The sequence below is a fragment of the Zonotrichia albicollis genome, chromosome 3, assembly GCF_047830755.1.
Source record: "Zonotrichia albicollis isolate bZonAlb1 chromosome 3, bZonAlb1.hap1, whole genome shotgun sequence".
NCBI lineage: Eukaryota > Metazoa > Chordata > Aves > Passeriformes > Passerellidae > Zonotrichia > Zonotrichia albicollis.
Genome location: NC_133821.1, coordinates 117,038,264 through 117,060,366, shown reverse-complemented (window position 1 = coordinate 117,060,366; position 22,103 = coordinate 117,038,264). Strand labels below are relative to the sequence as shown.

The window sequence follows — 22,103 nt, the reverse complement described above, 5'->3', positions numbered from 1 at the left end:
TGAACATTCAGATAAACTCTCCAGGGCAACTTAAGAAAATTTTAAAGTCCTAAATCCCCACATCAGCACTCAGTGGGGTTAAAGGCACCTCATTCCACAGGCACCTGACTGTTTTAATCAATCAGCGCTCCTAATGTAATCTTCTGCCTTGAGTTTTCCCATTATTTAAATGTTATATCCACATATAACTGGAACTTTAGTACATCAGATTTCACCCAAAAAAATGAAAAGGAGAATGCAGGGAAGAATCTTGTTCTTAAAAAAGCTGCTATATACTCCTATTGAAATAAGTACGGTTGCAGACATATTTTCAGAAATCACAGATCTTTATACAATTAGCCAGGAACAAACATGAAATAAATTGTCCAGCCAAGCTACTAGGATGTTTTGACAGAAATTTCTCAAACAACAGGTAAACAAATGACTCCAGAAGAGCTCTTTGAGATGTAGTACTGACAAGAACAAAGACCTAACAGAAAATCTGAAAGCTGAAAACAATTTAAATGACAAGGATCTCTGAATAATTCTTGAGAAACAGAGATGGTGTCAGAGCAAAACCTATGTGTGAAAATACTTGTTAATTGTGACGGTGTTCACAGGGGTCTCAGGCTGATGGAAGAGACAAGGATTTGACTCCATGTTTCAGAAGGCTTGATTTATTATTTTATGATATATATTATATTAAAACCATACTAAAAGAATAGAAGAAAGGATTCCATCAGAAGGCTAGCTAAGAATAGAGCAGGAAAGAATGATAACAAAGGCTTGTGGCTCTGACTCTGTCTGAGCCAGCTGGCTGGGATTGGCCATTAATTAGAAACAACCAACATGAGCCAATCAAAAATCTACCTCTTGCATTTCACAGCAGCAGATAAGTGTTGCGGAATGTTACATAGATAACCATAGATAGATAATCATTGTTTACATTTTGCTCTTGGAGCGTCACAGATTCTCAAGAGGAAAAATCCTAAGAAAAGGATTTTTCATAAAAGATGTCTGTGACAGTTACTAATCTTGAGAAGTTTATATTAAATATCTCAAAGAAAATAACTGTAAGAAAAACAATTTTTTTCAGGTGAAATTACAATTCCTTAAAGAAGTCACACCACTGGCCAAGCAGAAGCCATGCTACGACAAAACATAGTGTGGTTAGCTGTTTTTTTTTTTTTCTGGGGTAGCAGCAATTTCCATCACATTAACTAGCGTGGTTTGGATTTGTGCTCAAATCAGGGTTCTAACACAGGAATATTTTCATTACTGCTGAGCAGTGCTTACACAGTGTCACGGCCTGTTCTGTAGGCATGAAGGAATTCTAATGTAGCTTGGAATGCTCATACACACAGATCCAAGACATTTGCTCTCAGAGTTGCTCAGATATTTACAGTCTTACACATCCCCCAATGTCTGGAATCCTGGCAAGATTTTTGACAACATTTTTGTCTCTGTCTCCCATTCCAGGCAATCCTGAGTTATCTGGGACAGAATTTAAATATGTGCAATATCAGGGAGGACATATATTTGTCAATTTGTGCTTTTAATTTTCCTTTACTTAATAATCACAGCAGGATTTTCTGCACTGAGCAATTCAGCTCATTGATAAATTCCTACATATTTTTCTATTCAGATCATTATAGAAATCCTCAGACATATTATCTATTCTGCTGCTGCTTTTTTTAAATTTTGATAAGGAAAAATAAAAAAAAAATCTTGCAACCCTTTCTAGAATTCTTAGCTCCAACTCCAAATAATTTATATTCTTTACTCTGGCCAACTTGGATAAGGCCTACAATAGCATCTGTACAACTATTTAATGATTTTTATCTTTTGCTGAGATGACTGATCAATAAGGTATTAATACTCTCTTAATGCTTTTCCAATCCTACTTTAGTTAATTTGTTACTGCTGCTTTTTCTTATAGTCTTCTACTACAAAAAGCATTTGGGTTTTTTTCTCTTCAGACCTTTTTCTTGCTATGTAAAGCGATTTCTGACTTAACTTGAGCAGGGATGGTGTTGGCAGCTTCATCTCTAATAGATCCTATTAATCCCAATGTTTTCTCTAATTTGCTTTTTCCTCGAGTAATACACATTCTAAATACTGAACATGGCATTCAGGTATCCTGAACAAGTGCATGCAAAGGGTTCCACATGCTCCATTTGCACAAGCTTTAAACTTGTAGAATGGGCTAACATAAAACTGGTTGCTAAACCTACTCTCAGCAAAGTGTCTATTCATTAAATGTACAATCACCATTGCTTCTTGGTATTTTATCACTTCCACCAAAATTGTTCACTAGGACAATTATCATTGATTAGATAGGCAGAGTTTTTAAACTGACTGATATGTAGATTGGCAGCTGGTTTATACTTACTTTAACACTGCTCACAATTTCTTTCTTTTCCTTCAGTTCCTCAAAACATGACCCGTAAAAATCACTACACCACATCACAAAACGAGCACTTGAAATCTTCTAAACAGCTTCAGTTGAAACGAAGTCTTTTTAACTGGACACATCTCCCCAGGAAATGAGGGAAGCACCTTCCATTAGTGCTTTTATTATTGCTTGGAATGACATAAGTAGCTTGGAAGCAAAAAGTCACTGATTGAACACTGACTGTTGACTCCAGAAGGAATCTTTAGGAAGATGAATGTTTCCAGGAAACATTGCTATTCTAAATTAACACCTGGTCAGCTAGCTTACAAAATTTTAAGATAAAAGTCATCATTTAATGTCTCATAAGACTAAAATATCTTTAGTGAAGAGGGATGCAGAAGAGCCCCCTCCCAAGCCAGATAAGCACTCCCAAGTGAGAGTGTAAATAAACTTGTAAATGCAACAAATCCTTTTTCTGAGAAAATTTACGGAAAAGTAAAGTTAGCTAAAATACTGCAAATAAAGGTATGGCTATAAGGAACAGAGGAATCACAGGTAGATTAAAACCATATTTGCACATAGAAGATAAATCTTTGAAAATTAATTAACATTGTAGCTTTATAGTCTGGTTTTAGCTTTAAAAATGTACAGATAATGCTTGAATAAAAGCACACATTCTAAAAAACAAGGTTCTTCAACTTCCTGGTTTTTTTCAGATTTGAATGATAAATATTTACTAGAATTATTCCTGTGAGTTATATTGTATTTCAGATACAAAGATATTACTAGAATTACAACAAATTTTAAATTTCAAGATCTTTTATTTGTTATTAATATTAATCAAACATATATTTTTCCTTCATCGTTTCAACACAGAATAGCATTTTTTAAAATAATCTAAAATGTATTACTGCCAGTATTGAGAGGAGGAGAACCATTTGAAAATTTGCCACTGTTAGAACAGAGATTTTGATGATTAGCTTCTGCTCACCAGAAGGTTGGATACTGGAATGTTAAAAGACTGCCAAATCTTCTTAACATTTATATCAGATAAAAGGAATACACAATAGGTTTTCACAGTAGGCAGTCAAAATTCTAGTGGGAGAGGTGAAGTAACTAGTTACTATCAATCAAAACAATTGATGGGTGATCCACCTTTAAAAAGATAGCAGGTAAATTTATTCTTTTAATTTTAACATTCTTTTAATATTAATTTAAAATGTGGCCACTGAAAATTCATGCTTGGGTATCCAAAAGAAAAGGGAGAGAAATTATGCACTACCCATTTGATAAAGCAGTATATATCAATAAAATACAATGTAGGAATACTATACTTTGAACCAAGTATAATTGTTTAAAAATTTATTATTAATATTCCTTCTAGTTCCTTCTAATTCTATTCTTATTTCAAACCAATTTTTTTTTAAGGGAACTACAATAAAAAAGGTAATTTCACTTTTCAAATGCGAAGTAACAAAAACTACTAAATTGAGAACATCACACACCTTTCATAACTTTCACACATTCCTTGGAAAAATTAAACTTGACAACTGTGAGCTTTTCTGAGCTTTGATGTAAGCAGATACAGAAAAGTACATAAAAGCTATGCAGGAAAGGAAACAAGTATTTATTTTAGCAGAACAGGGCATATGAACCAGCATGATAATATGTACAGGCTGGTATGAAATTAGCATAAAAAATGCCCTAAGTACCATACACATACCTTTATAAACATGGAAATTTAATTCCAAAGTTAAAACTCTCTCGAGTTTGAAGTAGAATATATACAAGAACAAAAACATTTATATATTTACATCTAAAGTCTAAGGAGAAGAAATGTTTCAGAGCTCTGGTAGAAGTCAATTTAGGAGACTGAAATAATAGTAAATCCTTATTACTGAAGCTGAAAATTTGTTTTCTGTAGGTTTTTTGTTTGGTTTGTTTTTCTAAATGCGGAATATTCAAAAAGTAGACTTTTTAAAAGAGAATGAAATTTTGAAGTTTCAATGCAGATGGTTTTAAAATAAAGCAAAGTAATAGTATAAAAAGGATTGATATATCCAAAGCTATGATTATAGAAGATAAAAAACCAGCATAGTTATTATTTTTCAAAAGTTTCCTCCCCTTCCCTAAAAAGACCTGACTATCTCTCCAGTGGACATGTTCAGTTGGTGCTTGGGGCTGCCATGGGCTCAGAAGCTGGAAATCAGACAGGATTCTTCACAAAAACTACATGCAGGCTGATTTCTGAGAAAGGCTGGAGTCCTGAGAATCCCTGTCCAGAACAGAGCTTTGAATTGCTGAGAAACCAAGGAATAATCTTTCAGCTTGCTATCTGTGAAATGAAGAACTCAAGACAAAAAGGAGCACATAGTTCTGTCCTTCCTTACAGATGAATTTATGAATTACAGTTTATATTTTATTACTTTTCCCATCAATGTCTTCTTCTTCTAGACACTCAGTCACCAGTAGAAATTCAGGGTATACTTACAGCTATAGAGATCTAAATGACTGCAAAATATAGGAGGAAAAGATATTGCTCCAAATTTCAGAATTAAAAATAAAAGAAAGACTGGGATATTTAAATAAAAAGTGAGCATTAAGGCAAACTACAGAGAAAAATGATTAAGGCTCCCCAGCTGGCAATCTACTATAGACTACTGTAGGGAATTCTCAAAGTGAAGAAAACATCATAGGAAAACCATATGAATAGCTTAAATCATAGAATTGCCTTTTCTTTTTTTTATTTAAGCAAGATTTTGCAGACTCAAAAAAGGAGGAAAAAGCTGATGATGTAGGTATATTTCTAGGAGCTTTAGCATTTTCTATTGTTCCCTTGCCTTGCTACAAAAATGAATATTCATTAATATGCTTTCTGTTCAACAGAAACATATTCTTTAAGCATAAAAAAGATAAAACTAGCAAATGAAGCTAGTACATGTGTTTCTGCACCAAAAATGGCTTAGGTTCTTTTTACTATTCCAAGTACAGCTCTTCCAATTTGTCCCACTTCTTCTGAGTACCTTTCTTCATAGCTAGGAAGAACAGCTGCAATTACCACAACTTTTACTGTACAATAACTGAAGTAAAAAAGGCAGCTACAAGTGAGCAAATTGTGACGCCAATTGAAAGTCCTTTTGTTTTTCATGCATTATTTAGATACTTGCAAAGAAGATGGATACTTTTAAAAGTCCACTAACCAAAAGTTAATTCTTAAGAGAAAGGATACTCTTGATTACAGAAAGTAGCTTTTCTCTTGAATCTCAGGAGTCTTCTTTTGTGAGCTTTACCAAATTGAAATCAGTGCTCACTGGCAGCAGTGCTATTTACATTTGTGCTGTTTACCATTTCTTGAGCCAATTATTCCAACCGAAAATCATGCCAGCATCACCATATAAGAGCAATACGATACTTGGAGCTTATTAACTCAAACTTCATTAAAAAACAGATGTTAAAACACAAACAAAGTTGAAACACTCTAATAAATTATTAAGTGCTTCTCGTGTAATCTTGTGGGGATTGATCCTTGTTGCAGTATTGTTACCACGGTTATCTGTGATATGTTATCTGGAATCAAGCACACCATGATGGCCACTGGAGTGCAGATACAAAGGCTGGTTCATTACTGAGTCACAAAGGGAGCAGGTCACTGGCAGAGACAGGACTTTATTCCATAAAGCAGGAATTCTAGCAGCCAGTAGGTGCACATGAATTCAAGTTACAGGTCAGTGAATAGTGCCAAGAAAAATCCTAGGCAGGACATCTGGTGCAAAGCAATAGCAGTATAGAGAGCATGGAATTGGAATTATTAATAAAATTTACTTGATAATAGTAAGTTTTTAAATAGTAGTTTTTACATGTAGGAAACATGTGAAAGTCATTGGGAAGAAAATTGACAGAATAATACTCTGGAGGAAATGCTTTTAATATAAGGGAATATATGACATTAATTTACATTTCATTAAAAAAAAGAAACAAGGAATTATAAATTTATAAACTAAATTATAACTATAGCAGATCATCACTATAATTAATACTAGAGTACTAGAGGAAGTTGTGGTAAATCTGTGCTTGTCTTAGCATAACAAGAAATTACATCTGAAAGTCAGTCAGTCGTGTTCCATTTTCTATATCTGCTGTGTATTTTTCAATTAGTAAAATAAATGAAGTGAAGGATATCAGAAGATTTTCTATCACTTGTAAACAGACCTTATAAGCAGTGAGAAAGTTACCCACTGGATGAAATTATATGACTTATGTAACATAAACGGTTTAAAGCACACTGGCATGTGTGTCTATACATCTGTAAAAATTCATTCCAGTTTGAAATATCATAATATATGTTGGTAGGTAAAAACTTCTTAATAAAGTATACAACCACCAGGAAGCAGATTCTTTTTTGATATCTGCAAATTCAATATAATGGTGGCAACAGACAAACACACCAGACAAACTTCTGGAAAGTTTTAAATTTGCATTGAAACTAAAATTACTATTTCAAAATTACTGTGAGGAAATAAATGAACACTTATTTTTACAGAAATAAATGTGTTTGTTTATAAGTAAAAAATACCTCATTCACTGCTATGAATTTGTCAACAGTGAAAATAATACAGGAGTTATTCAAATTGTTTCTTCTGGTCTAGTCCAAAGCATAAATTATATATCCGCATAACTAAAAAATTCATCTCAATAATTGGGCAATAGCAATTCTAAATAAATGTTAAATACTTTGTACTTTCCTTTGAGGTGTTAGAATAGCAAACAAAAGCAATAAATTTTTGCTGGCTAAAATCATCAGGGCTAACAGACAAAACACATTTTAAAACCAATTATCTTTTGTGATCTCATATGACACTGAAAAAAGCAGCTTTGTAAAGAAGAAATCATTTCAGCCAATAATAAGAAAAGTTAAATTACTAATCAATTAATACAACTCTAAAATAGGGTAACCTGCTCACATTGAAGGTAAGAGTAAACATCCATGACTAGCTTATCAACTGGTGATCACTCATGACACCATAAATTCCAAGTAATTCCAAGTAAATTCTAAGTAATGGTAACGCACACGGCAGACTGTTCACTAATATTGCAATTAGTGTGTCACATTCTATCAGTTTTGCTGCATAACTGTACTTCAGGGAAGCAAATACAATTGCTTACCAAGATGGTAGTGACAATTAAAGAGCGATTGGACAAGGAGTCTGTGATGTTTGCTGGTTTTCCCTTCTGATTCTCTGTCATGTTAAGGCCACTCAACGGATCCCAAGTTCCAACCTATAAAACAGTAAATGACTGTGTAAAACACCCATTAGTTACAATTCAGCATCTAGAAAAGAATACTTTAAGGAAAAACAGACTGTTGCAGGTGAAAAAATTGATTGATAAGAATTATGATTAAATTTTGTTTCATTTTTCTCTGTCATTACATTTAAAGTCTGCTTATTTAAAATATGTTTAGCAATATCTTAAATGATGTTTTGTGAAGTGTGACATTAGGTGTAAAAATGATATAAAGAATGTCTAAAGCTGCTCTTAATACTTAATTTTCCATTTCTCAAGATAAACCACATCTGAAGATAACAGGCAGAAATTAATTTGCAGAGAAGAGAGCATTGTCTCTTCAAAAGGATTTACCCTTTTCTGTGATCAGAGAGAACAGCAGGACAAAATATGGTTTTGGGAAAAAGTAATGGAGAAGACAGGAACAAGCAATAACCCAATTTATTTACAGATAAATCTTCAACACATAAGTATTTTGACATTTTAGACTTCAAAATAAAATCTATAGGATTTTTATCTTCGTAAGAACATACAACATTGTGCTTTAAGGTTCAGGCCAAGGACAGGCATTCGTACTAAGTAGTAAGTAATGAGGCTTATCTGTAACTTATCTACATTTTCATCCTTATACAATTATAATGGCAAATATAATTGTAAATATAAATATATTATAAATATATTATAAATATTCTACCCATTTTAGAAATCAGAATGATTGTATTACTCTATTGTCTAGGAAAATCCCCACAAATATGTCCTATTTTGGTTTTAGACACAATTTTAAACACAATTTCAAATACTAAGTAATATCTATAACACAAGGTAAAGATATTTTAAAACTAAACCTATACAAAAAATTAAGAATTTCTATAAGGATTCATTGCAAAGATATGTATGTATGCATAAACATACACAATTTTTTAAATTATCTTTTCAACTGAGTCCAGAAAGGTTGCTTGTATACTTTTAAGTGATTTGTTGCCACAGGGCTGTAAAGTAAGTTTAGGATGCAAGGTGAAACGGATAAAAAGAGTTCCATTTCTAAAACTGAGACTACAGCAGAGCATAAATCAGTGGATGCTGTAATAAAGAAAAGACAAATTTGATCTCTTTTTCTACAATTTTCTATCCCACAGGAATCAATATTTTCTCTGCCTTCCTTGCTTGACACTCAGTTTCAAGAAGTCACTCTCTGGAACTTGGCCATTCAGTACCTCGTAAGCCGATCAAAGAATCATGGAGGGAAGAAAGAGTATGTGTATCTCAGAATTGGAAAAAAAATTCTAACACATCCTGTCAGAGTATTGAAATCAAGCCTTGCTACCAAAAAATCTCTCCTTCATTTACTGTTTGAATACAATTTGATTTAGTGAATTGAAAGGCTTTCAGAAAACACAAAATGTTCAGCCTTGCAGCTTGGCCGCAATCAAGAAATTTTAAAAAGGTTGCTAACATTTAATTGCAGTGTTCTGCTAATTATGACAATCACAGTGTTTGCTTTACTTCAAAGATGAAACTGGAGTAGAATAACAAGGAATGATGAAGATGAGAACTTGAGCCTGATGCTACATAACTGAAGCTGAATTAATCTCCTCCATGAGATGTAGCTTCAGGTACACAAGTAGCACAAAAATTTCTGAAGAAACACCAACGTTTTATGTAATCAGTTTCAAATCCTAAATCCATTAAATAATTTGCCTTGTTCAAATTCATGTTTATAATTCAAATTTATATTGGCAAAAGGTAAGACATTGCTAAGTAAAATACATCCTTTCCTACTTTTTGATATAGTCACAAGCACAAGCAAAAGAACATCAACTGCTAGAATTTGGATTTTATCTAACTACAGACTTAATATACTGCAGACCTATAAGAATTAATCAACAGTATTACTTTAAAAATAAACTTCTGTCTTGATAAGAGGATGTATTTTTCTAAATTAGATTAACTGCAATTTTGCAGCTGCATTTATTAACCAAAAATCTAAGAAATGGACCGAAAGTCAGAGGTTTAAAATTAGACTTTCTTTGTATTATCTCTGTTGAGCTCAAACCCAACATCTTGTACCACAGGTTCTTATATGTTACTGATGTGTTAACTCCCAAATCACAGAAATGTATTTTCAAAGCTGCTTCTTACAGAAAAGTTTTGCAAAAACAATGCAGCAAGTTAATAATTTTCTATTTGTTTCAGCACATTGTTTTAATTTTTAAGTAGTTTTTTAAACTGAATAGAATTGCCAATGTGTTTTTACTAAAAAAGTTTAAAAGCCAAAAATGAAGAAAAAAGTGCATCAAGGTAGTATATAACTGAAATTCAAACAAGCTACAATTTAGATTATTGCATCACTTTTGTTTCAAACAAACTTACAAATTTTCCTAAAAAGTGAAACAGGTATTCATATATACACTTTAGAGAGAACATTCACACAGTAAATATTGTAAATATTGACTATATTGTTAAGCCTTTAATCTCCTATTATTCTTTCCAATCCCCCTACATGGCTAAACTATTCTGAAGGGACCATACTAATCTGAACATTTTGACATTTATTATCCAAAATGCAGGATCCAAACCAGGTGTACCCATTAACATGTGCTCCACAGTGAGATAAAGAAAAATGATTTATCTTCATGAATAGATAAGTATACTTTCAAGTAGTTTTCTTTTTGATTTTTCTTCAAAGTTCTCCTGAGAAAATTAACATTATTTTTGCTCTGAGTCAATCAAAACTGTGAATATGACTGACAGTGAAGTGCCACAAGCATTGTGTTAGGAAGGATCATTGCCTTTCTACAGTGCTACCCACTGACTAAGCAGCCAGAACCATGCTCAACTCTCAAAGATTTTTCAAATTTATCTGTACCTTCTTTATTTACTTTTGTGGAGTAATTAGTAGCAGTGGTGATTACATCAAGGAAATAATTATACTCCATTAGGCATAATAATGTTTCTTCATACTTCTGTATTTTCCATTTGCAAATTGCTTAATTTATTTTCTTTTTTTCAGTAATATTAATTTACATGCCTTCTTTGTCAAACATAACATAAATAATACTTTAATACTTCTGGATCCCACAGATTTACCATGTCTTTGGGTTTTTTTCCCTCTCTTTTTCTCTTCCTTCACCACCCTGTGAAGGTTTCTGAGCAAGGCTTCAAGCCAGTTGTAACATCTCTTATTCAGGATATGTGATTCTTCTTCAGTAGCAAATTTTCATATCAAAAGTGATATTAAATTCAGGTATTTGTTATCTCCTTGAAGTATAAAATAATTTTCCTCACAACGCAGTTTCAGTGTAAAGACTGATTGACTGCAATTTAAATTATAATTTATTATGCTGGAGTGTCACAGTTTGGGATTTTCACTGTGCTTAATCATGAATAGTTTCAGTCTGTCCAAAGTGACTGTAATAAAATTTTGTGGTATATTATATTAACAGCACTCCAATCATCTCTTAATTTGGTCATGTTCATCTTACAAGGAGCTATCATTTTTGGCAGACACGAAATTTTATTTGGAAACACATACTTCTTATTGACTGATGCCTGATTATCACCTCTCATTCAAGAGTTTCAGGAACAAGCAATTTATGTAAAAGTTGAGATCACACATAGCATTTTTTTAAATCAGTGAGGAATTGTTCTGTTGTCACTGACTTCAGCAGTCATTGAATTTATAACACATGATTCAGGTAATTTCCCAGTTATAGTGGTTATACTAACAGGTAATTTATCTAGGACATTTTTGTGCAAAATCTAAGTTTAAAGAAAAAGTCTTCTAGTAATTTTTCACAATTATTTTTTTTTCCCATCCATCGATATTTTTCTCTTCAGGGATTACAGCTGAAATTGTTGAGCTAAACTATTGTCCCTGACAAGAGAAATATTTGGAAAGAGGTTAGAAGAAATAACAACAGTTTACCGTATGGAAACACGGCATAAGAATTCTGTGCACCATAATATGCATCTCCCCACCTTTTCTCATCCCACAAGTGGGAGGATGTACAGAAGAAAAGGAAAAAATAAACCTGTTCAGTAACTCTTAGCACATAGACAGAGATGTCTGACAAGATGGTTTGGGAAGAACATTGAAAATACATCAGATAAGGACAGAGATGCAAAAAGGCTCCTGAAGGAAAAAGAGAATAGAAAGGGCATGGAAAGTGTCCGGTTTTCGGCTGTTTGGAGGGCCTGGAAAGGCCCGGGGTGGCCTTGGGGCAGCCCGCGTATCGAAGGACGAGAAGAGGCTTCAGTTCTTCTTTCGGTTTTTATGTTTATTAATTGTTTATCTAAAAGATTTTCTCTCGGCCCGACAGAGCTCTGCTCAGCAGCCAGCCATGAGCACACTGTGCTGCCCTCCGGACAGTCACCTATCTTTATACCCATGGTTACGTGTACAATATTTATCATTTTTCCCCAATACCATTTATTCTTATTGTCCGGTGCACTTTCAGTAATGACCAATCCCAAAGTGCCACCATCACCACAGAAGATGGAGGAGAAGAAGAAGAAGAAGAAGGACAGGACACGCCCCAATTCCTCCATCTTACTTCTCTAAACCCCCCTGTACAGAAATCCTAAACCCTGTGTCTCACCCTCTAATTAACCAATCCCTTCACCATTCACCCCGGTGGAACCCTCCTGTCCTCATACAGGTGTCGTCTCCTGTGTAGGATCAAAGTGCAGCCACCAGACACTTCTGGAACATTCCAGGACTCCCGAGCCCCCCAAGGGTGGTCTCGGTGACTCGGCACCTCAGTCCTGAGGGGCTGAGATCCCACAGGAAAGAGATTAATAGGTACAAGGGAGAAGGATTAGATGGAAAGCGAAACAGGCAAGGAGGGTCTGGGAGAGGCGGAAGAGGCAGAGGCAAAGGGAGAAAAGGAGGAGCAGAAAGAAGGAGACAAAGATGGAGTGCACATGTGGATGGAGGTAGGGGACTGAGAGAAGGGTGACCCATCACCACTTTAACAGAACTAAGTCTTGGAGGAAAAAATCCTCAAAACTATGAGACAGCACTTTTAAATAAAAGAAGTGGCTAAAATCTACTCCAACTAGGAAGTGTCCTGCTGCAAAATTTAATCATTCACTCTGGAGTCAAGAAGAATAAGGTTTGCATTCTTTCAGAATAATGAAGTTTTGTTGTTCAAAGAGAAACATTTCTCTCTGGGCATTGATTTATCTTTCTCAGTAAAATATACCATACGTTTCATATGTTTAGTAAGCAATTCAGTCGAATGTGCATACACCTGAATTTTCCTTTTCCTAATCTCATCTCCTTGCACCCCAGAGAAACTGCTCTGGTTTTGCTCATATTCAGTAACTGATTCTTTCTGCCTGTTCCAAAGACTGCCAACAGTTTTTGGTGAAAAAGTGATATTATCACTTCCACTTATCACATGACCAAAATAAGAAATGAAGGCAGTAGAAGTATCTTTTCTATGAAAATATTTCTATACAGCTCAAGCACATACTAGGCTTTTTTAAATATCATTATGTTTCAAAAAGTATTTCTGTTTTTGTCTCTTGCTTAACTTTCAATATAACTCTTCACCAAATTCCTTTTTTCTATTATGTATTTTAGAGTACTATTATATTTCCTGTTGAATTTTATTGTCTTCCATATTTCTCTGTAGACCTTTTTTGCTTTATCTCTATATTTTCACTGATGTATATATCTCCTAGTGTATTGTCAACTGAGATTTTATTTTCCTGAAATCTCATGTTGCTTTGCGATTCCCAAATGTCACCTAATGTTCTTAAAGCCATCTCAAATTACAAAGACTTCCTTTCCACATTTTCAACACTTGTCACTTACATACAAACTCTTCAGCCACTGCAGACTTATTTAGCTATTACCATGACATTAATTCTTCCATTTCTGATTCCAGTAAAAAAGACAGGTTGCACTGTACTTATTATACTTGTACACAATACTGATTTACTTTTCAAGTCTAGTAATTCGTTTCCCTGGCTAAGTTGCCTGAGTTCACTTCATGGGACACCTAATGGCAGAAATCTACTGTTAGTGTATTACTGAGCATTTTAAAATATAATTTAGTTCTTGAATCACAGGTTTTCCTCTGGACAACAAAAATGTAATTACCTATGTAAGTATTTCAAGACAAGCTCATGGTTTCTGAGCTTTTACAAATCTTCCCAGTAAGAGAAAATTAATATTCTAAAGCTAGTTTTGTGAGCTGAAATTTTGGGAAAATATGTTGTTTATGCTAGCATCTCCATTCAGTTATGTTGCAGAAGAAAATGTAAATCTGCAGTATGGTCCCTTCCCTTAATTTCTGTTTTTATTTGTGCCCACAATTACCACCTTGGGGCAACAGCTGACAAAACTTGATCTGAGGATGAAGGAAAACATAGTTCTTACAAAACACTAAACATCAGATCTAAATGCAAACTTCAAGACAGATGCCAGCTGCAAAACCTTTGCCTGCTGGTCACAACCATGAGAGACACTGCAGCTTCCCGCAATCGCCTCTTCCTGGTAAGGTGGCTGGAGGGAAGATGATCTGACTGCAGATTATGATGGTGTCATATAGGCAGGCCAAATATCTGTGCATGCTTCCTGAGCTCTTCAGTGCAAATATGGACAATGCTAAGCTACATGGAAAGAGCATTTCCCAGTTCTTTGGGCTCTCACTCCACCTCTGTACAAGAAACATTAATGTCAGAAGACAACTTGTCCGGTTTTCGGCTGTTTGGAGGGCCTGGGAAGGCCCGGGGTGGCCTTGGGGCAGCCCGTGTATCAAAGGACGAGAAGAGGCTTCAGTTCTTCTTTCGGTTTTTATGTTTATTAATTGTTTATCTAAAAGATTTTCTTTCGGCCCGACAGAGCTCTGCTCAGCAGCCAGCCATGAGCACACTGTGCTGCCCTCCGGACAGTCACCTATCTTTATACCCATTGTTACGTGTACAATATTTATCATTTTTCCCCAATACCATTTATTCTTATTGCCCAGTGCACTTTCAGTAATGACCAATCCCAAAGTGCCACCATCACCACAGAAGATGGAGGAGAAGAAGAAGAAGAAGAAGGACAGGACACGCCCCAATTCCTCCATCTTACTTCTCTAAACCCCCCTGTACAGAAATCCTAAACCCTGTGTCTCACCCTCTAATTAACCAATCCCTTCACCATTCACCCCGGTGAAACCCTCCTATCCTCATACAGGTGTCGTCTCCTGTGTAGGATCAAAGTCCAGCCACCAGACACTTCTGGAACATTCCAGGACTCCCGAGCCCCCCAAGGGTGGTCTCGGTGACTCGGCATCTCAGGACTCAGATCCTGAGATCCCACAACAACTAAACCACTGATGATACCAATTCTTCACTTTTTAGTACCACTTATACTGACTTGAGAGCAGGTACACTGTTTTACATTACACAAGAAATACTGCTGTAAATGTTTTTAGGGGTTAAGTTTTGTTTTGTTTTGTTTGTTTCCCACTTCCTCGCAGGCAAATGTCTTACACACCTTTTCAAGACCTTCTTCCTTGAGGCTGATGACATCCAAATCAAAATCTGTCCTTAAGCCATTCGTTTTGTTGAAAGTTATCCTGCCTGTGAGGCCTTCCCAGTGGGCCTGTGAAGAAAGAAACAACAATTTCTAGAAATAAATACCTTATCCTTTATTTTTTTTCTCAGAAGGAGCAAACTACTCCTGTCAAAATGGGATCATTAATTATTCATTTTATGTAAATAACTTACCTTGTGGCTGATTTTTTGTTTTTAAATATTTTGTATTTATTTTTTGCTAATGAAATCAAACTTTATTTCAGTCTTCATAGACAATTTTTTAAACTTCCCGTCTCAGGCAATAGATTCTATTATTCTTTTCAGTTCTTTTACTGAATGACATATACTGGACAAGATAAAAGGCTGGGGTTTTTTCATTCCTCCATCATTCATGCATGCATTTCTCCCTCTGCTTCCCTACATACTTCCCCCTCCCCAGTCCCCAAGCTCCAATCTGTTTCATTAATGCTGGACTTCATCTTTTTTCTCAGGAAATCTCATTCAAATAAAAGCTTACTTTTGGAAGATGCTGATTCCCCTGAAACCACACCAAGAAAGCAAAAATTGAGGTCAGTGAGCCAGCCTTCCTAATCTTATTCCTCACTTTTAATAAAATGCAAAAGCCTAACTTTTTTATAACTTAAAATCTACCCTAGTTCTGAAACTATACAAAGTAGGAGAGAAAATGTGGGAAATAAAATTATTATTGGTTCCATGAAGGAACCAATATTGGAAAAAAAACCTACACTCCACTGCAAATTATTCTCTTCATCAGAATATTTTGTATATCTGGACTGAGAAACTCTGTATGAGGAGTTACAGTATGGCAAATTTGAGTAGTCTACAGTCTTGAACTGAATAGTCTTTAGCACTTTAAATCTCACAGCTTTGCTGTCCCTATCTGTCAATATCTAAACAGCATCTTGGGTAATCAAGGAGACATATAGTAACTCACTATAGAAAATTAAGAAAAAAATCAGTTTTAACCTGGAAGTAAAATTAATTCCTGGCCCCTTTAAACTTATGCCAGTGTTTAGTTGATGGATTTCTCATAATCAGTCTACAGTTTAGAGTTTCAAGTGTTACAGGTTTTAATGCCACAAATGCTCCACATAAACCTATTATCTACAAATATAAGTTTTATGTCGAATGCAGTTATTTCACCTTCACAAATATTTTAGTACGAAGTAGTACTTCAGGAAATTTAGTTCCAAGTAATACTTTCAAGTACTTTAGTTCCAAGTAATACTTTCAAATAAAAACGCTGTCTTGCTTGTCAAACTCCTTATATATAACAAGACGAGGGATGACCATCTAGTGAAAAAAAACCAAAAAACCCAAACAAATGGAGTGAAAGCAAAAGAAAAATGGGAAAGTACTGGGAGAAAAAAAAAAAAAAAAAAAAATCAGGGGAGCAGGCTCCTTGCTGAGTGACTTACCTCCTTGATGAGGCTCATGAAGCGTGTCCCGAAGCGCCACGGCTTGTGGCGGTTGCACTGCAGCGAGCTGACGGTCATCTGCGGGAACTGCTGCACCGCCACCGACACCACGTGCACGGCGTCGTACATCAGCGCCGCGTCCGTCTGAAACGACAGCACCGCCGGCCCCGTCAGCACGCACAGAGAGAAGGAAACCACACATCAGCACTGCTAATTTGTTTCCTTCTGCTGAAGGAAATAAAAATGGCCCAGTTGCTTGTGCAGCGCTGTAAAATGTAGGCTTGTGTCCGGTTTTCGGCTGTTTGAAGGGCCTGGAAAGGCTCGGGGTGGCCTTGGGGCAGCCCGCGTATCAAAGGACGAGAAGGGGCTTCAGTTCTTCTTTCGGTCTTTATGTTTATTAATTGTTTACCTAAAAGATTTTCTTTCAGCCTGACAGAGCTCTGCTCAGCAGCCAGCCATGAGCACACTGTGCTGCCCTCCGGACAGTCACCTATCTTTATACCCATGGTTACGTGTACAATATTTATCATTTTTCCCCAATCCTTTTTATTCTCATTGTCCGGTGCACTTTCAGTAATGACCAATCCCAAAGTGCCACCATCACCACAGAAGATGGAGGAGAAGAAGAAGAAGAAGAAGGACAGGACACGCCCCAATTCCTCCATCTTACTTCTCTAAACGCCCCTGTACAGAAATCCTAAACCCTGTGTCTCACCCTCTAATTAACCAATCCCTTCACCATTCACCCCGGTGAAACCCTCCTGTCCTCATACAGGTGTCGTCTCCTGTGTAGGATCAAAGTCCAGCCACCAGACACTTCTGGAACATTCCAGGACTCCCGAGCCCCCCAAGGGTGCTCTCGGTGGCCCGGCACCTCAGTCCTGAGGTGCTGAGATCCCACAGGCTTGTTGCCGTGTCATACGTGAGTTATGTCAGGATCTTCAGCAGTCTTAGCTTTTCTCTTTTTAATGCTGCAAAAAGGGCTCAGATAGCGACTTTTCGGGATCATGGGAGTACATGAGCATCTGATGACTCAAGTTACTTTAAAAAGCAGTGTGTTAGGGAGCTATATAAATGACTGTGTGCATGTTTGATTCAAGGTGGTTATTTTCATGAGTGATGCAAAAGAAAAAAGGAAACAAGCTGAGAAAACCTTAGCTATGAAGCAAAGTGTACAGGTTCAGGAAGTAATGTTGTTTTTTTTTGTTTTGAAATTACAAAACAAGATTCCATCCCAACAACACTCATATGAATCATTAATAATTTTTAATGTGCATCAGATCAAATCCCTATAGCAGAACTAATCAGTACCTTCAATAAATCAGAGGTAGATTAGAATTACATCAAAATGCACATTAATTTTAATAGTTTTCATGTCCCATCCTAAATAAATAGACTCAGACATAGTGTTTGCTAAGAAATGTTGCATTACCAAAGGACAGAGACAGGCTCTCAGTAACACTGCCATGCTGTACAAGAAAGCGATATCTCTCTCCTGTTCTCCTTGATAAACAGAGGCCTAGTAAACCTTGGAACCAAAAGCACGAGAGGACCTTAGATTCAGCTGGTGGAAATGAGTGCTACACCATCTGCTCAGCATACCTCAGAGAAAAAGCACCTATTTCCCCTTCTCATTCACGTAATTAGTGAGCTGTGAAATTAGTTCTTTAATGGATAGGAAACCTGGAGATTATTGCACTTGTCACAATACAATACAATGCAATGCAAAATGAGCTTATATAGTGCCTTTCATGCAAAGGCATCCTGAGGCTCTTTACAATAAAACTAAACATAAAAATGCAAAAATATTCTACCATTATAGCCCATAAGCTACTGTTAAAGAGAAAAATACACACTCACATTTAAATGGCTCTCCCAAGGAGAGATTTCAGAATTCAAACAGAAATAAATCCCAATTTCAAAAAAAGCCAGCATAAGAGGTTTCAATGATCTCAGGCTCCAAGCAGTTTATGCAGGGCTTTCAAATCAGTCAGAAAATATTTTTGCTGCCAAATTGTTCATTATCTTCAAGGCATTAAAGTGCTTTTAAGGCAAGCTGATATTTGACAAGGAGGCAGTGAAACACCAAAAAGCTGGAATGACATGCTGAGTAAGCGTCATGAAAAGTTTAATATTCTAGAAGCAAGACTTGGCAGTAGTCAAAGTCTAGACAACAGCTTTTTTAAATAAGTACAACACATAAATCTGACTCAGAAATGCAAACTGGTTTTTAAATCAGTTTAATTTCTAAAACTGTAGTCCTTGTTTCAATGAATGAAAGTAGAAATTGCTATGAGACTTTAACAAAAATATACCACCAAGAAGCAATCAGAAATTCAAGCCCAGCACCAACTGATTAATTAGATGCAAATTTGGAAGCAGAACTCTTAAGACTCATCAGAAGGAATCAAATGGACATTATGCCAGATGCAGAACAACATGCCTTTCTGTCAAATTCTATAAGCCACTGAAGTGGAAATCTGTAGGATGACAAAAAACACCCAAAGATGTCAAAGGCACATGATAAGCTCCAGCAGATGTATGTTGTGAGGGACTGGATGGGTTGCTCAGAGATGTGGTTGTTCCCATCCCTGCGAGTGTTCAAAGCCAGCTTGAATGGAGCTCTGAGCATCCTGGTCCATGGCAGGCAGGGCTGGGGTTAGATGATTGTTAGGGTTCATTCCAACCCCTTAACATTCTATGATTCTGAAAATATGTTGTCAAAATCTGTTCATCAAAGACAAAGCAAATGAGGAAGAAAATGCAACAGTGTAATGTCCATAACTCAGCTGACAAGCCCTGTCCTATCAGATGAATAAATCTGGACCCGTATCTACCAGTTGCTACTGTCATCAATATAAAGTTACAAACATATCACAAATTAAGTATATCTAGATTTTCTTGCAAAGACAAATATGTTGCTAATTAAAATCTCTGAACAGTTCTTAAAATATTCTAGAAGAAAATGTCCTATTCAAACTAAAACAGAAGTAAAAAATTAACTTTGATACATAGTATTCTTTTCTCTAATGAGTTTTGCACCAAACTGAATTGGCTCATTAAAAATTTTAATGGAGGATATTGTACAGTTCACTTAATGCACAGCATGTGTCAAGCTTATTTTGTTGATTAGTAAAGTATGCATAAAGTTCATTACATTTTAGTTCTTATGATATCTTTACCTATATTATCTGAATAATACTTCTAAAGTAGAATAGCTTATAATTTTCATATGCTCATTATTCTCTTCAAGATCATCTTTGTCTTCCTATCTTTAATCAGTAAACTTTTATCCTTGTGAGATAAATCCAACTATATTTCAAAGGTCAGACTGTTCATAGCATTCTGCTTATTGTCTGATGGTCACTAATGTATTCTGAAAAATTTTGTGCATTAATTACAATGACTCTCATGTTCTTTCAAGTGTGACTTCCTCAGCTGCATCAAGAATGAAAAGAAACTGCAAATGCTCACAAATATATACCTGCATTTGTTTCCTAGGTGACCATGACAATAGTATTCAATAAATGCATAGAAGTGACAGAACACTTTCACATTTTATTGACATAGTCCTTGAAAAGGTGTGAACACATTAAAGCAATGTATATAAAGTCTCTAATCCATTGTGAAGCTTATTTCATCATATACAATAAATAGTTTTTGACCGGATTTCAGATCATAGTATCATCAGAAACAAAACCAATTCAGACTGACTGTGGTCATTAAGTGCTGATATGCCCATTTCATACTGCAACAAGCTTTTCTTGCTAAGCTTGTGTTTATGGCACTTGGCCTTCCAAGGCTTTAGAACAGAATGACAATGCTGCAATCCCATTTGGCAAAAGCAGTATAAGTACACAAGGCGGGGCATGGTCCCTACAGAATGAGTTTTCCATTGGCCCTTAAAAACTGTATTTTATTTCTTACACAAGATTAAAGCCTGGGATAGAACACTGGATGCAAAGTCAGGTTGTTGGATTTGGGTTTTTTTTTACTCCCAATATATCCAGCCTATTCATAGCCAGGTTTATGAAGGACAGAAATGACGTGGTACAATTTGGAGAGTAACAACAGCAGCTGTTCTTTAATCTCAGAGCCTGAGCAAGCAGTAGATGCTGCAGGTACAATGAGCAGGACAGCTTAATCAAACCTCCTCCCTCCCCAGCAGAAATGTTTTAGGGGAAAGGAACATTACTTAGTCATCATTGCACAGTAAGGATTTGCAGTGAAATACTTACTCATTTCAAAACCATCAAAATGTCCTATAATCACCTTAGCCTACGAGCAGTACTTCTCCTTTGATAATTACTCAGTCTTCTCTTTTATATTTAGTGACAATTTAACAAACAATACATAATTATTAGCTAGAAAACCTTGAATAAATGGCGTATTTCATAAACAAACAAAACAAAACACTTCTAATTTTTTTTGTTCTACCACCTGCCTTTCATTTTTCTTCATATTACTTTTGTATTTTAGGTAATTTCCATTGTGAGCACAGTGTACAGAAGTAGCCCTCTGTCCAAGGGTTTTTTTTAATTATCATTATCTTCCTTTGAAGACTGATTTTCTTACAGAAGCTTCTTCTACTTTCTTTCTTTTGAACAACTTAAAAAACTTTATGTCCAAAAAGTCTGATGATACTTGGAAGTCAAGAAGTAAAGACTACCTACAGTGCCGGAGAGCTCCTCATTACTGGCACTATTACCTTCCTTAAACTTTGTCCTGTTTGATAAAAAAATAAAAAGCTGAATTTAAAAATTACTGGATATAAACTACAGAAACAATAATTGGTTACATTTAAAAATAAGACTATTATTACTTATAAAAATCTGTAGTTTCTTTATTATAGAGTCTACTAATGCTTGATCAGAAAATTTCAAGGGCTAGATCTCAAATTTTGTTAGGACAAGATGATTTTACCCACAAAACAGAGTAACTAGTAACAGAACTTTTCCCCTAAATTCTCCTATAACGTGGTGCCAGCGGTGCTAACATCACTCTACTTAATTCGCTATACATTCTTGTTCAGATGCCTCCAAACTCTACTTCCAAATCTACCCTACAAAGAAGGTCCAGAACAAGAGATTAATATTGAAGTAAGAAATTTTACTTTGTCTTTCCCAGGTGTGTTAAAGAATGCAGAAATGAAGCAAGAATGAAAAATATTACCAAAAAAAACCAAAAAGCTCTTATAAACTCAATAGGAGTCATTCTATCTTACTGATAAATGTGTAAATTGTATAAGATTTAAATATCTTTAACAACAATGAGAAGAACTTCTGCACAAGCCCATCAACAAAAGACATTTCAGTTAGATGATGCCTGACAAATGCTGCACTATGCACACAAATGCCAGAGTCCAAACATGCTACTACTGCTCGCAGAAAGCTCTCCCACACTCAAGGCAATTATAACAAGTGAATGAAATTAAGAAGAAATGCCTTGCAAAACTAGTTCCTCCCCAACTC

At 35.6% G+C, this 22,103-nt stretch overlaps 1 protein-coding gene across 7 annotated transcripts in view; it reads right to left on the bottom strand.

Annotated features, from left to right (window-relative positions):
• GRIK2 (glutamate ionotropic receptor kainate type subunit 2) overlaps positions 1–22,103 on the bottom strand; it is a 366,111-nt gene that overhangs the window by 154,281 nt on the left and 189,727 nt on the right. For all 7 annotated transcript variants that reach the window (XM_074538574.1, XM_074538571.1, XM_074538573.1 and 4 more), the window contains 3 exons: positions 16,633–16,776; positions 15,153–15,260; positions 7,538–7,651 (listed from right to left, as the gene is read on the bottom strand). In XM_074538574.1, coding sequence (XP_074394675.1) covers positions 7,538–7,651; positions 15,153–15,260; positions 16,633–16,776 — 366 coding nt within the window. The remainder of the gene's footprint in view (positions 1–7,537; positions 7,652–15,152; positions 15,261–16,632; positions 16,777–22,103) is intronic.